The sequence below is a fragment of the Ceratotherium simum genome, chromosome X (assembly GCF_057802395.1).
Source record: "Ceratotherium simum simum isolate JZ-2026a chromosome X, ASM5780239v1, whole genome shotgun sequence".
Taxonomy (NCBI): Eukaryota; Metazoa; Chordata; class Mammalia; order Perissodactyla; family Rhinocerotidae; genus Ceratotherium; species Ceratotherium simum.
In genome coordinates this window covers 18,886,913-18,904,392 of record NC_141940.1, presented here as the reverse complement: position 1 = coordinate 18,904,392, position 17,480 = coordinate 18,886,913, and the positions used below count along the sequence as shown (strand labels likewise).

Genomic DNA, 17,480 nt, shown 5'->3' with positions numbered 1-17,480 from the left:
GTCATAAAGCACCAATCATTAGAGCTACATAATGCTTGGCATTTACTCTACAGATGATAATAATAAGTACAACTCATAAGGCTTACTGCTACATGGCTGCAGGGGAAGACCACATTCCAAAGGGAGCAATAACTCCAAAAGTGTAAACTGTGGTTAGAAGATTCCCCACTCTGAGATTTGGTATCCCCATGTTCTGAAAGCTTAAATCCCAAATTAATGTGAAATATCATCCCTCATCAGAAGGGAATCCTGACCCACTTACCACATACTCTGCCAGAGAATTGACACTTAGCAAAGGTGAAATCGGGTTCAGGCACAGGACCTGTTTGAAAGAAACACACCAGATAGCAGTCTGGGGAAAACAGCACCAAATATGAGGAACGCTTACCAATCAAGCTTGTGGTTTGTCCGCTGGGCTGACAGAGACTATGACCTGGACAGGGACAAGAGAGAACATTTTACACAGGAGCCTTGAATGTAACCCAATTGACATTAGCATTTTTTGTCATCAACTCACCCAAATCCATTCATCCCACTGTACTTCTTTTGTGTGCTGGGACAGAAAACACAGGGGTCAGGGAGCCTTAGCATGCAAATCTCAAACCTTGCCCCCAGCTTCCAATACCTGAATTCATTGCAAATTTTTAACAGTGGCACAAAGTGGTGAAAATAATATGTTAGGAGCCAGCCGAGTTGTCAGACATTGCCTTAGAGTGAAAATGAGCTGAGTGTCAGTCAGACTCAGAGACTGGAGGCTTACTATGTACTAAACATGGTGTGGTCCCAGCGATGTCTGCAGAGGAAGGAAATGGCCAACACTGTATGGAAACGTAAAGATTTGGAGGAGTGTACATATTACTTTAATTGCTGGCCTGTGCCTTCAGGACCCCTACCAATTAAACGCCACAGGGAGGGTAGGCTAACAGACTGCCATTCCCTTCCCCCCACTCGGTCCATGGGTCTCATGTGTCCCCCATTTTCATAGAAAGAGTTGGACTGTAAAATTACATTCAGATCCACATTCTCATACCTGTTGAAACAAAAGAACATAAGCAGAGCCCCACACTCCTTCGACTCCCAAAGTTTGTTTTCGTTTTCTACAATCTGGTCCATTCCATCCTTCTGCGTCTGCTACTGGCTTTCCAAAAAGAATAAAAAGAAAGATCAAAACTTTGGTGTTAAAAAGTCAAAGTGAGGGGGCTGGCCTGGTTGCCTAGTGGTTAAGTTCGCACGCTCCGCTTCCGTGGCCTGAGGTTAGCGGGTTCGGAACCCCGGGCGGGTGCGGACCTACACACTGCTTGTCAAGCCATGCTGTGGTGACGTCCCATTTACAAAATAGAGGAGGAGTGGCACAGATGTTAGCTCAGGGACAATCTTCCTCATCAAAAAAAAAAAGTCAAAGTGAGGTTTCTTCGAAATCAAAACAGTCTAATTATGCCAATGTGTCTGTAACAGTGGCACCCACAGTGTACAGAGGAACACAAATAAGGACTGGAAAAAGTTGCCCCTGCTTAATTAAAGGAACAGGTTGTAGAAACAGGGTCTCTACCATGGAGCTAGTCAGCAGTGCCCAAGAGTGACTGTGCCACTGCTGGGAGTTCCGGTCTCTAGAGACCCAGGCAAGGGGTTTTAACACCATCTTTGATGCTGAAACAAAGGATAGCAGAGGGGGGATGCCCTCTGCCCAACACCCCTAACCTCATACTACATAGAGATGCACTTATTCATCTGGCTGGTTCTGACTATTGGTTCTGGTTCCATCTCCTTCATCTTACAGGCCCACAGACTCATCAATACTGGACTTTCCCATCCCAAGTCCTAAAGGAGGTGGTGACAGTACAAATCTACAAGGAGACCTGCCTGTAGGTGGACAGCTCTGTACCACTGCAGGAAAGTCACTTAACTTGGAAAGTCATTTAGGTGGGTGGCTGAGACAAACGTCCTCTTTCCCTTATCCAGAGGAACTCCAAAAAATGGTTGGTGGGGCCAGGGCACCCAATCACACAGAGTGAAAGATAATGTAAGACAGTGACTGCGCTTACCTTGTGGCTACAAGATCAGACGAGACTGCTGCTTCAGAGGTTTGCCTTTTCAAAATGAACCCAGTTCAGTCTGCATTAATCAAATATCACAAGGGCATTATGGAATATTAGGCTGATAGGCAATGTCTCTTAATTTCTATAAGGGGGAGTCTCAAACAAATCCCTTTATTCTATTCAACACCATAGCTAAAGACTCAGGTAGGATTATGAGTAACAAACCTTGGAAATGGGAGGTTGAGTTGTACACCAGATAATACAACTGCATTTCATGGTGTATTAGCGTCAGTAACACAGTAAGTCAGAAAATCATGGACATCAGAAGGAAGCTAATTTCATTTAGGGTAATTTCATGAATAATTCCAACCACTAAATAATATTGCTACTGTTTAACACTGAGCATAGATCTTCAAGGAAATAACAACGAAAGAAATTTGACAGTTGCTAGTATTGGCTTATATGGATGTGGTCTTTGGAAAATATCCCCTCTAGGATTTTATGAGCAAAGTGGATGCAATAAAGATGTTTTCAAGCCTGACACCTGGACCTAAATCCCACATTGAGAAATTGTTCAAGATTTAGGGCTTTGCCTGAAACAGTAGTATTTGTGAGGCTAGTTAATGTCCAGATTCCTAAAACCTTGGTACCTTATAGTAACAAATGCAGAGGCAGCTTTCAATCCTACCAACAATTGATCTTTCTGATTTCTCAATATAATCCAGGGATATAATATTTGGAGAACATCAATGTTCTACCAACAAAGGTGTCAATAAGCCATTTAGATACTAAACGATATTCATAATTCAAGTCAAAATCAAGAATAAACAAAGTTCAACCAGCACCATTTTACCTCAAAGCAAGAATCAGGTTCCTCTCAGTGATTATGGTCTTCAGGTTTTTAAGACAAGAATCTTCCGTTAATTTAATTATCTCCTTGAATACACGTTACACGTCACGTAAGGGAGTCATGAATATAAATACGCAATCCCTGCGATTTTCAAAAGGCTGTACTTGATCAGTAACTGGTACCGGCACAGTCACGTGGCCAAAGGGGCGGGGCCAGCACGCGCAGGGGTGGGGTAGGGACATCGTATTCCCGCCCTTTTCTGTCCTCACTAATTCAGTCCTGGACCACTGCTCTGCTTCTTGTTTGCAAATAGAAACTATACAAATAATTTTTTATGTGGACTAACACCTGGGAAAGAGGACCCAAGCCAAAAATTTTAAATTACTATTACCTTAAATACACAACTATACTGTAAAATAAAATTCAAAACTATGCCACATGACTTCCAATAACTTACTCACTGTCAGAAAACACTAAGCACTCAATCTCACTGTTACTTTCCTAATTTATACATTGAAATGTCCCACACTTTTCAAAGGAAATGTATGCCAAAGACTAGGGACAGAATCGAATTAAATAATGTGATATTCAACATCAATTTTTTGTGTGTGTGAGGAAGATTAGCCCTGAGCTAACATCTGCCAATCCTCCTCTTTTTGCTGAGGAAGACTGGCCCTGGGCTAACATTCGTGCCCATCTTCCTCCACTTTATATGGGATGCCACCACAGCGTGGCTTGATGAGCGGTGCGTAGATCTGCGCCCAGGATCCTAACCTGTGAACCCTGGGCCAGGGAAGCCGAGCGCGTGAACTGCACCGCTATGCCACTGGGCTGGTCTCCAACATCAGATTTTTACAGGAAATGAAATCCGAAACGACGTTCAGTGGTGGCCAGTGACGGGCATTTTTGGCCATTCACTGCCCTAAAGCATACTCTCGGCCACTCAGATTGTCAATGTGTGCATTTTTACACTGAAAATAGAAAACTTTCTTTCAATCAGAAAACTCTTTTCTTTATTTGTGAGTTGAAGATAACACGAAACTTTTTTTACACAAAGCTTATGAAAAGGAGCAGGATCTACATTTAATGGAATAAAATGATATCAAACACACAATTCCTCTGTAAAAATAAAGTGCCAAACTGCGCTAAATGGCAGTCTGCGACAGGCACTTAAGTGCATTCACTGTCATAAAGCATTAAGAACTCAGCCAGATGATTAAATTCTGCATTTGTAAATCCTGAGTACCACAAAATGCTTATTTTTAAGTAAATTTATTAAGTGGGAACAGGACCAGAATTTAGCCAAATTTATACCAAAAACACAATTTTATTATCAAATGAAAGGCACTCAATCCGAACGTTAATTTCCTCCACTGTCAACTGAAATCCCCAACACCATATGAAATCCCCAACACCAAAATTTAATTGAACACAATGAGGATGAACAAACAATTGTTTTGTAAAATTAAATGCGAAATTGCATCCGATAGCGGCTGAAGAGCCGCTTAGGGGCATCTACAGTGTTTGTAAAACGTCAAGTGCAAATAAGACCAAACTTTTAAATTAAAAGGCATGAAAAGTGTCAGGACCATGTTCGGTTGAATACAATGATAGTAAATATACAAGTATATCGTACCAAAATGCAGAACGGCGCCTTTAAGGTCGTCAATAAACAAATCCTGCGGCGATCAGATCGTCAGTTTCCTCATTTTCAAGTTGAAAATACCAGAATAGTTTTTTTTTTTTCTGTTTAAATTAAGTCAGCACATGAGAAGTTTGATTCTAAAATTTTACCACACAAATAATATTTAAGAAAAAAAACTATGCTCAAAAGCAGCCAACAGCCACTAACTGTCCTAATCCATGCATGATTCCTGAGCGTGTGAAATTTCTCCTTTTCAGGTTGAAAATAACAAACAGAGGGGCCACGACCAAGAATTAAACAAATACACAATAATCATCCAAAGATTTAAAATAAATGGCAAAATCAGTTCCCTGGCAGCCACAGCGCTGTCCCACACTGGCTGAGACAACAGCGCCATCCACTTTCTCATTTTTAAGTTGAAAATACCATAGCACCTTAACACCACATACAACAGGGGACCAAGAACAATATTTAAACAAATAAACTATTAAAGAGTCATCATGTTATAACATAAGGCACGATACTGTGCCCAAATTCGGCTAATGGACCCACATTGTCACAAATCCTATCCTCTTCACACCATTAAAGTATATTATTAATTATAATATTATTAAAGTATATTATCACATTTCACATACCCATATATAAAAAGCATACTACAAATAGCCAACTATCAATGACAATTGAGAATTAAATTAACCTTACGCTTTTGTGATTACTTGTGATTACACGCGGGAGCAGCCAACACGTGTCCTCGTACCCGAGGAGCACGCCACTCTACGGGACTCGCATGAAATGGCTCCACTGCGCAGGCCGTTGGGCTCCTTTTATAGCCAGTCTATGGCTCTGCCTTCAAAGATCCTGATTGGTTGGGGAGAGAATGATTGACAGGAATACTATCTACTCCTGTTCTCTGTAAGTGGAAAACCCGCCCATACTGAGGTGTTTGCTTGCATTTGGTGGGAAGGATTTGGTTTGTACTTGAGTTGGGGTTGCAGGAACTGTTCCAGAATAAAAGAACCGCAAAGTAACTCGCATCGGGCTCCGTGATAGGTTCCAGCAATGATTTCAAACAATCCCTCAACCGTCGTTTTCAGCTTTGCTTATCATTGTCCCCTTCTAGAAAGTTCTTCCCTGCCATTTCTGCTTTTGGATCAAACTCAAGCCAGATACCTGACTGGTCTTAGCAGGAACTTTAACTCCTCCACAGCAACTATATTTAGGAGTGCTTGCTTTGGCAGCACATATACTAAAATTAGGAAAGAGAAATGGAAGTGGTAACAGGACAGGGTAGGGACCTATCTGGACTGGAAAGTGAGCCTTAAATAGCTGACAATTGCACATATGCATTAGGGGCATTAAATGAGGATGAATCCAGCCATTGAAGACTAGATACACAGAATGGGCAGCTATCTAACTGAGCATGGGCAGTTAGGAGAGTGTTTATTAAACAGGGGGGATGGGTGTGGGGTGAGAGAGGACTGAGGGATGGGATCATGAAAAGAACTAGGAAATGGCCAGCCTAGAGTTTGAACCCGATGTCTATGCTTTAGGCATCTATACTAATCACGCCTTTTGTGTGATTGCCTCTTACCGGAATGTCCTTTCCCTGCCATGCTCACCCCTCAGGGCCCAGCTCACATGCAGCCCCCTGCACGAAGCCTCCCTGATCCTCTCTTCCCACTTCAACAGGTAGTAGGCTCTCTCCTGCTGCTATGGGGTGGGGAATATGGGAAGACTTCAGAGCCAGGGTGCAGGGGAGTGTTGGGGGCTCTGGGATCAGTTAGCTGGGCTAGATGTGGTAAGAAGGCCCCAAGGCTTGTACTTAGAAGTTTGCACTTGTGTTGAGGTTGCAGAAATTCTGGAAAGTTCAGGATAAACAACAAAGTAACCCATACTTGTCTCCTGATTGGTCAGAGTAGGCTAACTGCAAACTGCAAGTTGAAAGCAAACTTGGTAAAAAACAAACTTGATAAAGAAAGTAATGGACAGCAGCCACCTGGATTGGTCAGAATCAGGAATTCAACCTACATGGTAATCATATTTCAGGATGGGCAGGAAGATACTATCAAGACAGGAAACTGGAGAGGTGGAAGGTGTGAGATAAAGGACTGAACTAGACAAGTGAACTTGTGCAATTAGGGTCTGTGGTGGGGATAGTATGGTCTGCTATTTCAGTTCTTTCTACATGACTCCTCAGAGGCCTTCAAGTGGAGAGAACACAGAAGAATTACAATCCTCATCCTTTGGAGATCCAAATTATATGAAGTAAGATTGGTTGACCAAAATGTGATTCCTAAATCCTCTACATCCATATTACTCAAGGAGTTGCTTTTGTTCGTTATTGAGGTGAGATTCACATAAATAAAGTTAACACTTCAAAGTGAACAATTCAGTGGCATTTAGTATATTCACAATGTTGTGCAACTACCACTTCTATGTACCTCCTAAACATTTTCATCACCCCAAAAGGAAATCCAGTACTTTTAAGCAGTTGATCTCCATTCTGCATCCCCCCAGCCCCTGGCAACCACCAATCTGCTTTCTGTCTCTGTGCATTTGCCTATTCTAAACATTTCATATAGTATTGCATTTTTTACAAGACCCTCCACCAGCAAAAAGATTATGGCTCACTGAAGGCTCAGATGATGGTTAGCATTTTTAGCAATAAAGTATTTTTTAATTAAGGTATGTACATTTTTTTAGACGTAAGTGTTGTACTGCACACTTAATAGACTACAGTACAATCGAAACATAACTTTTATATGCACTGGGAAAACAAAAAAACCGTGTTACTTGCTTTATTGCAATATTCACTTTGTTGCAGTGGTCTGGAACAGGATCCTCGGTATCTCTGAGGCATGCCTGTATCTGTGAAGCACAATAAAATGAAGTATGCCTGTAAATGGAATCACACAATATGTGACCTTTTGTGTCTGGCTTCTTTCACTTAGCCCACTGTTTTTGAAGTTCAGCCGCATTGTAGACATCAACACATATTTATAATTATTAGTTTATGCATATGTCTTCTAAATCAGATAGAAAAATAGAGTTACAAACAAAAAAAGTACATTTATACTTTCTTTTATATCTATATGGCTACCTTTACCAATGCTTTTATTTCTTCAAGTGGATTCAAGTTACTGTCCAGTGTCTTTTAATTTTAGCATAAAGAATTGCCTTTAGTATTTCTTGTAGGGCAACTTTGCTAGCGACAAATTCTTTCTTTTTGTTTGTCTGGGAATGTCTTAATTTCCCTTCTTTTTTTGTTGTAGTAAAATAAACATAGTGTAAATTTATTATTTTAGCCATTTAAAAGTATACAATTCAGTGGCATTAAGCACATTCATAATGTTGTGCAATCATCATCACTATCAAGTTCCAAACTTTTTTTATCATCCCAAACAGAAACCCTGTACCTATTAAGAAATGACTCCCCATTATATATTATTGAAATTTAGTGGGTATTAATCAGAACTATACTGTTATAAGTTAAGTGGTTAATTGTAATCTTCAGGGCAACCACCAAAAAAATAACTAAAAATATATGTACTAAAAGAAATGCAAGTGATTTAAATGACATACTAGAAAATATCTATTTAATACAAAAGAAGGCAGTAATGGAGAAATAGAAAAGCAAGAAGTCTATAAGACATACAAAAAGTAAATATAAAAATGACAAACATATATCTTAACTTATAAATAATTAAATCAATTGCAAATGGATTAAACACTGCAATGAAAAGGCAAAGACTAGCAGAATGAATTAAATAAATGATCTGACCATATATTAACTAGTAACAGACACACTTTAGATTCAGACAGAAATAACTTGAAAGTAAAACAAAGGAAAAAGATATACCGTGCAAACAGTAACCAAAGAGAGGTGGAGTGGCTATATTAATATAAAACAAAATAGACTTTAAGACAAAAATTGTTACTAGAGACAAAGAACGTTTTATAATGGGAAAAGGTGAAATCACTCCAGAAATTATAACATTTATAAACATGTATACACAACAGAGTCCCAAAATACATGAAGCAGAAACTTACAGAATTGAAGGGAAAAATAAACAATTCAGAATTACTAGCTGGAGATGTTAACACTTCACTTTCAATAATGGATTGAATAACTAGACAGAAGATCAACAGAGAAATAGAACACTTGAACAACATTATAAACCAATTAGACTTAACAAACTATAGAACACTCCACTCAAAAACAGCAGAAAACACATTATTTTGAAGTCCATATGGAACAAACTACAGGATAGACCATATGTCAGGCCATAAATCAAGTCTCAATAAATTTAAAGAGATTAAAATTAGACAAAGTACCTTCGCAAAACGACAATGGGATGAAATTAGAAATTCATAAAATAAAGAAATTTGGTAAATTCACAAATACGTAAAATTTAAACAACACGCACCTTAATGACCAATGGGCCAAAGAAAAAAATCATAAGGGAAATTAGAAAATATTTTGAGATGAATTAAAACTAAGTTACAAGATATCAAAATTTATAGGATGAAGGAAAAGCAGTGCTTAGAAATTTATAGATGTAAATGCCTGTATTTTAAAATAGAAATATCTCGACTCAATAACCTACACTTCCACCTTAAGAAAGTAAAAAAAGACGAACCAACTAAACTGAAAATAAGCAGAAGGAAAGATGTAATAAAGATTAAAGCAGAAATCAATAAAAGAGAATAGAAAAATAATAGAGAATATCAACAAAATATAAAGTTGGTTATTTGAAAGATTAGCAAAATTGACAAACTTTTAGCTAAACTGACCAAGAGAAAAAAGAGAGGATTTACTAAAATCAAGGAGAGGACTTTACTACTGACATTACAGGAATAAATGGGATTATAAGGGAATGTTATGAAAAATTGTATGTCACCAAATTAGTCCACCTAGATGAAATGGATAAATTCATAGAAATACACAAACTACCAAAAATGACTCGAGAAAAAATAATCTGAATAGATCAATAATAATAAGATTGATTTAGTAATCAAAGAACTTCCCACAAAGAAAAGCCTAGGATCAAATGGCTTCACTGGTCTCTTTTTCAAAATGTTTAAAGAATAGCTAACACCAATCCTTCACAAACTCTTTCCAAAAAGTAGAAGAGGAAAGAACACTTCCTAACTCATTCTGCGAGGCCAGTATTGCTCTGATATCAAAACCAAATAAAGTCATCACAGAAGAACAAAACTACAGACCAATATCTCATAAGCATAAGTGAAAAACCTTCAGCAAAATACTACCAAGCCTAGTACAGCAATATATAAAAAAGATTATAACCAAGCATTTTTCCCAAGAATGCATTTGCACTTGAAATGATTTTGTATATAGGAAAATCCAAAAGAATTCCCCCAAAAAAACAAAAAGGAAAAAGAAAAGAGCTATCACAATAAACAAATTTGAACATTTGTAGGATACAAAAATCAATTTTATTTCTATAAACTAGCAAATAATAATCCAAAAATGAAAGAAGAAAATTTTATTTAAAATAGCATTAAAAAAGAATAAAATACCTAGGAATAAATTTAACAAAAAAGTATGATGCTTGTATACTGAAAACTAAAATATTTTTTAGAGAAATTAAAGAAGATCTAAATAAATGGAAACACATTCCATGTTCATGGATTGGAAGACTTAATATTTTTAAGATGGCAATACTCCCCAAATTGATCTACAGATTCAATGCACTAACTATCAAATTCCCAGCAGGCTATTTTTTTCTCAGAAATTGACAAGCTGATTCCAAAATTCACATGGAAACACAAAGGACCCAAAATATTCTTGAAAAAGAAGAGCAAAGTTAGAGGACTGACACTTACTGATTTCAAAACTTAATGAAAACTACAGTTATCAAGACTATGTGGTACTGACATAAGGATAGACATATAGGTTAATGGAATGAAATTGAGAGTACAGAGATAAATCCATATAACTATAGTCAATTGGTTTTTGAAAAGGGGGCTAAGACCATTCAAGGAAGAAAGAATAGTCTCTTCAACAAATGGTACTGGAACAACTGCATATTCGCATTCAAAATAATGAATTTGGCCTCCTACTTCACATCATATACAAAAGATTAAACCAATCTAGATCAGTGCCCTGAAAGTAAGAGCTAAAATGATAAAACTCCTAGAAGAAAACATAGACGTAAATCTTTGTGACCTTGGATTAGGCAATGGTTTCTTAGACATGATACCTAAAGCACAAACCTGCAAGAATTAGATAAACTGGACTTTATCAAAATTTAAAACTTGTGTTTCAAAGGACACTATTAATAAAATGAAAATATAACACAGAATGACAGAAAGTATTTGCAAATCATATATGTGTTAAATGACTTGATTCAGAATATATAAAGAACTCTTACAACTCAACAATAAAAAGAGAAATAACCATGTTAAAAAATGGGCAGAGGGGCTGGCCCGGTGGTGTAGCAGTTAAGTTCGCGTGCTCTGCTTCAGCGGCCTGGGGTTCACCGGTTCGGATCCTGGGCGCAGACCTATGCTCTGCTTGTCAAGCCATGCTAAGGCGGCGTCCCACATAGAGCAACTAGAAGGATGTGCAACTATGATATACAACTATCTACTGGGGCTTTGGGGAGAAAAAGGGAAAAAAGGAGGAAGATTGGCAACAGATGTTAGCTCAGGGCCAATCTTCCTCAAAAAAAAAAAAGCTCTCTCATAAAAAAAAAAATGGGCAGAGGATTTGAATAGACATCTCTTCAAAGAAGATATACAAATGGGCAATAAGCACATGAAAAGATGCTCCACACCATTAGTCGTTAGGGAAATATAAATCAAAACCATAATGAGGTATGACTTCACACCCACTAGGATGGCTGGAATCAAAAAGACATGGAAAATAACAAGTGTTGGTGAGAATGTGGAGAAGTTGGAAACCTTATACATTGATGGTGGGAATGTAAAATGGTGCAGCCGATGTGGTGAATTTTATGTTATGTGAACTTCAACCTAATAAGTAAATGAATAAATATACAAATACAACACACACACACACACACACACACACGCACACTCTCCATTATTTTCCTGAGAATAAGGTTAATGATCTCAGGATGAGAGATTCCTACTTGTTCCTGTCTTTCAATAGAGGGCAGGCAAGATTTGATCTCCAAGTTCTGGCTCAACCATGGAGCAGCTATCTCAGTGGCCACAACTTACTAGAGCAGTTAACCATGCCTCACCACTTATCTACTTAAGAGAATGTTGTGGCTGGTTTGATCCTCTGTCCGGACTACTAAAACTTTCTCCATATGAGCAATAAGGCTTTTCACTTTCTTAACATTCGTGTGTTCACTGGAGTAGCACTTTTAATTTCCTTCAAGAACTTTTCCTTTGCATTCACAACTTGTCTGTTTGGCACAAGAGGCCTAGAACAGTTAACTATGTCTCACTAGTTATCTGCTTTCTGAATCTTCGTTAATTTGCTGTCAACCTGGTGGCCTTGGCCTATAGCCTTTGGTGTAATCTAGACAAAGGTTTGATCCATACTCAGTTGCTAATCAGCTTAGTAACTTTGGGTTGATTAATTCTCTTAAGGCAGAAAGGAAAGAAACACGTTCTGAGCAGTCCATGTCTTCAGTGGTTTACATATACGTTTGTTTTTTTTTTTGTGAGGAAGATCAGCCCTGAGCTAACATCCATGCCAATCCTCCTCTTTTTGCTGAGGGAGACTGGCCCTGGGCTAACATCCGTGCCCATCTTCCTCCGCTTTATGTGGGATGCCGCCACAGCATGGCCTGACAAGCGGTATGTCATTGCATGCCCGGGATCCAAACCCAGGCGGCCAGCAGCGGAGCACGTGCACTTAACCGCTACACCACGGGGCCAGCCCCCTACATACACGTTCTTTTTAACTGTGTACATACCTCTAGTCCGTACAGTGCCTGGTGCAAAAAAAAAAAAAAAAAGAATATGATAAATGTCTACTGAATGAAATAACTTAATCCACAAAAAAGCCTAATGATTTATTATTACTTCTATATTACAGATGAGGTTTTTATTTCTTCATTGGTAAAATGTGAATTTATTAATATCCACTTCCCTGGGTTTTGTTGCATCTTTTAATTGTAGCCATTGTAAGAGGCAGTATGATGCTGTAGAAAGGATGCTAGTTTTGAATCAGAAAGTTGTGAGTTTGTGTATCAGCTTAACCATATACTATGAACTTTGGGAAAATTACTTCTCTGAATTTCAGTTTCCTCAGCTATTACAAATGGATAATATCTACTTGTGTGCTTTTTTAAGATTATAAATTAAATATGTTATGTATAATACTAAATTATATATTATATACAATGAAGCATTATAATATATAATATAAAATATATTATATAATTATATTTATTTATGTATACATATATATTTATTCTTCAGCAACTAGCTGTTCCTTTTTAGGGCTTCCTGTAGTTCTCTCTCTCACTTCTAAACAATGGAGTGCCCAGGACTCAGGCCTTGAGACTCTTCTCTATCTACTCTTATCCATGTGTTAATTTTATAGCTTAAATACTATGCATAAAAATATATATTTATATACTGTATATAATGTATATTTGTATATATATATTTATATACATGTATATAAACATTTAGCAACCTAGTACAATACCTAACACATAGTAACTAATTGAAAAACATTATTCATTTTTACCTAAATGGAAGTTATTATTACAGATAAAGTATCTGGCTCAAAATTAGTGCCACAAAGTTCCTTCCCTACTTTACTGGTCTTAGTTTGGATCCCGTGCAGTTATAGTTTCTTTCCCTGCTTGTGCTCCAGAATAGCCCTTATTTCTCTCTGGATCATCCTCCACTCCCTCCCACTCTCATCTAATCCTTGCAACCTTGGCCTTCCTAAAAAGATGTTGGATGGGGCAAGCATGTCTTTGCATCTGCCTTCTGGGCTAATTATTTGATACTGGACACCAATCATGATTCATGATCGCCCTTTACTGCCCTCACCTGGCCTATTCCAGTGTCTGTTAATGTTGACTAGATGACCCCTGGCCAGCAGAGCCTCAGCTCTGACCTACTCCTGACAAGGAGTTCGCAGAAATAATTCCCCGGGGAATTCAGGCTAATTCATCCCTTTCTCTGGGAGATAAGGATGAAGAGGCAATGGCCAGCTCAATCTGATGCCACGAAAAGGGAAAATTCGGCAACTTCAGAACAGCCTATTTCAGAATTGTTCAGGACTGCTCATGGCTATGGTAGCATTATATGGAGAGAAAGCAAAAATTATACGGGAACCCGAGGCCTCATATGATTGCCTTTCTGAGCTCAGTTCAGCTCTGGACCTCTAAATGCTGGGACCTAGCGAGGCCATAACTCTATTTCTGAACATCAAAGATCTCTCCTTATTCTAGAATCACACACTACTCTAAAGGAGATGGGCAGTGAGAGCACCATCCCGTTTACTTTACCGTGTGTTACATAAGATGCCAGCTTGGTCTTGCCAAGGGAAATTCATTTTCATGGAGGCAGATAGCCAGAACCATCTCCATCAACAACTGTCAAAAGAGCAAGCATAAATTGGGGTGGGGGGTGGGAGAAATAGGTGAAGGGGATCAAAAAGTAAAAAGAAAAATAAACCCACCACCTTCTCATACCTTACGACTCCCAGCAACCTGTTCCAGAATTTCTCAAGTGGGCAAACATAAAACATTTTCCTTTTCGTTTATTAAACAAATATTTACAGATAGAAAAGAAAAATGAGAGATGGTTTTTTTGGGGAAAAATTAGGCCCTCCATTAACTATCTACTTAAAAAAGTGTATGTATGTTTGTGTGTGTTGGCGGGGTGACAGGAAAAAGACAATATTTATACCAAAACCAGACAATTAGGACAAAATAGAAGAATGCAGATATATCCCATCTCTGAATATTGATATAAAAACCCTAATTTCTTAGCAAATAGAATACATCTTCACATGAATACGTTAACACATTATAACCAAGTGGAATTTTTTTTTTCCCTAGAAAGGAAAGAACTATTCAAGATTAAGTGTTAAATTAATATTCTTCAATATCTTAATAAATCAAAGGAAAAAAGACTCAGCATGTGGTTATCTCAATAAATACCAAAACAGATAAATGATAAAATTTATCTATACCTAATTTTTTTTTTTTTGTGAGGAAGATCAGCCCTGAGCTAACATCTGCCAATCCTCCTCTTTTTTGCTGAGGAAGACTGGCCCTGGACTAACAGCCACGCCCATCTTCCTCCACTTCATATGGGACACTGCCACAGCATGGCTTGCCAAGCAGTGCATCAGTGCACGCCCAGGATCTGAACCAGCGAACCCCAGGCCGCTGCAGCGGAGCGCGTGCACTTAATCGCTTGCGCCACCAGGCCGGCCCCTATACCTAATTTTTTTGATGCTTAATAAAATATGAAATAGATACTTTCTTAACCCTATGTCAAACAAAAGGTTGTTAATTTTGAAACAATAGAAGCATTTCCCGTTAACATCAAGAACAAGGCAAGGAAAATACTATGTTGACCATTATTTAACATTGTTCTGGAAGCATTAGCCATTGCATTTAGAGAAGAAAATAAGATATATAAAAAGGAATGATGGAAAATTATTATCAACACATAAAGTAACTATCATTAAAAACTCAGAGAAGTAATTTAAATTATTAGAAGTAATATAATTTCTAAGTTAATTGGTTAGAATTGTTACTACAAAGTCAATAACACTTATATTAAAATAAATTTAATATAATGTAATTTATAAAAGTAATAATAAAAATTAATTACCCAGAAATAAACTTAACAAGATATGTATAAGGCTTATATGAAAAAAACAAAATTGTAAAACTCTACTGCTAACCATAAAAGATCTCCTCAGTAAATGAAAAGACATACCTTATTCTTGTGTAAATTGTTAAAAAAAATCAATTATATGAATCTAAATATTCCATGTAATCCCAACAAATATATTAATTTAATATTTCACATTGGAACTTGAATATATAACTCCAAAATTCATCTGGAAAATAAGCATGAGGAAATTGTCAGAATGATTTTGAGCAAGAAAGGAATTGAGAGGGGCCTAGCACCATCAGATATTAAAATGCATTACAAGGATATAGTAATAAAAACTATGTAGTACTATAGCAAGAAGAGACTAACAAAATAATGCAATATAATAAAACTTCTACAAATAGGTCCAAGTGTACATTGAACAAATGGATTATTATAGAGTTTTAAATGGGAGGGAGAAACATGGTTTATTCAATAGATTTCCTTGGACAACAGACGAAACATTGGGTGTCAGTAGAGGAGTGAACGCTAAACCCCTATTTTATTTTTCACACCAAAATTAAATAAATAAATAAAAAACAACAAGCATAAGTTGACACTGTCATTCACAGACGATTTCTTAGCATACAATGTCATCTAATCAGGTGACCTAGAAACCATTTAACATCATAAGATCTCAATGAATTAGTGATTACAAAATTTCTGAGGGAAATAGGAGCTCACCGTAGCATTGAAACGCAGGCTCTGACCTTTTCTAAGACTAAGCCTGCCTTTACACACTAATATGTGATATCTGGAGAGCAAAACATAGGTCTTTTTAATTAATTGGCTAGAAACAGATTTATAAAAAGGAAATGGAAACACCAACTGGTAATCTTCCTCTCTGATGTCATATTTCTTTTATTTACCTCACCTCTTGAAACGGAGAGGAAATCTTTATTTGTTGCCTACTCAAAGTTTGCATCTCTGAACATTCTCACCCACGGTGCTCTGAGGGAACTAGCTGTGTTACTGAAGAGCACGTGCCAGAATGTGAAGAGACCTCAGCTTGAGCTCCAGTTGTGCCCCAACAGCCCTGTGACTTTAACCTTAGTTTTCCCGTGTTCACATTGAAGGAGTTGAACTAGATGATCTCTAAGGTCCCTTTGAGTTCAAACATTCTATAATTTTAGTGTTTTAAATACAAAGAATAATTTCGCTTCCTTTCTTTCATTTCCCTTCCATTAGAGGGTCTTTGTTACAGCATCAGTTTGATTTACCAAGAGACTCTAGTCATAAACACTTTCGTCCATGCACAGGTGGTGACATTCAAACAGCTGCAAATAGCTGCACTGTTTTGGACTCCTTGCTAGTTTCTCATTCTCCCTTACTTAGAGTGCACAGGGCTCAGGCCTTGAGTCTCTTTTCTGTCCACCTTTACCCTTGGAGTGATCTCTGCTTTCATGGCTTAAATGCCATCTACACAATGATGACTCCATAATATATCTCCCCAGGCCAGATCTCTCCCCTATGCTCTGGTCATATATACCCAACAGCTTACTAGATATCTCTTCTTGAGAGGCTAACAGGCACCTCACACTTAACATGTCTGAAAAGAACCTCCTTATCTTTTTACCAAAACTAGCTCCTACATCAGTCTTCCTGTCTTAGCAAACACTAACGCCATACTTACATTTAGTTGCTCAGGCCAAAATCTTGGAGTCATCCTTGACTTCTCTTTCTCTCACACCCTCCATCCAATCTGTCAGCAAATCCTGCAGTTCTTACCCATAAAACATATACAGAATGCCACTGCTTCTCATCACATCCACTGCTACCACCTTGGTCCAAACCACCATCATCTCTCACCTAGATTATTGCAGTAGCTTCCTAATTAGTCTCCCTGCTACTGATCTTACTGCACTGTAGTAAATTCTCAGTACAGCAAACAATGATTCTGTTAAAATGTAAGATTATAATCAGCCTTTGGCTTTAAACCCTCTAATGGCTTCTCACTCATCTAAATGACAAAGCCCTTAGAGTGGCCTATAAGAACCTAAATAGTATCCCTGCCCATGAGCTATGTGACCTTATCTCCTACTCTTCTTCCCCTCTCTCACTCCATTCCGGACACAGGACTTCTTTATTGTTC

The 17,480-nt window shown here is 37.8% G+C and overlaps 1 protein-coding gene across 24 annotated transcripts in view; it reads right to left on the bottom strand.

The window, feature by feature from the left end:
- The window catches only part of USP26 (ubiquitin specific peptidase 26), a 64,524-nt gene extending 47,274 nt beyond the window's left edge, over nucleotides 1-17,250 (bottom strand). For 4 of the 24 annotated variants that reach the window (XM_087427131.1, XM_087427138.1, XM_087427145.1 and 1 more), the window contains exons 1-4: nucleotides 17,022-17,250; nucleotides 2,043-2,112; nucleotides 1,031-1,134; nucleotides 389-433 (exon numbers count right to left, since the gene is read on the bottom strand). Coding sequence is in view for 3 of the 24 variants with exons in the window: in XM_087427152.1 (XP_087283278.1) it covers nucleotides 263-433; nucleotides 761-818; nucleotides 1,031-1,138; nucleotides 12,451-12,468; nucleotides 17,022-17,054 (388 nt within the window). In the remaining 21 variants the exon portion in view is untranslated. Of the gene's footprint in view, nucleotides 1-262; nucleotides 434-517; nucleotides 554-760; nucleotides 819-1,030; nucleotides 1,139-2,042; nucleotides 2,113-4,522; nucleotides 4,633-12,450; nucleotides 12,469-14,004; nucleotides 14,092-15,451; nucleotides 15,576-17,021 lie in introns of those variants that run through there. The other 20 variants (XM_087427146.1, XM_087427149.1, XM_087427133.1 and 17 more) reach the window with 19 other exon arrangements.
- Nucleotides 17,251-17,480: the final 230 nt, after the last annotated feature.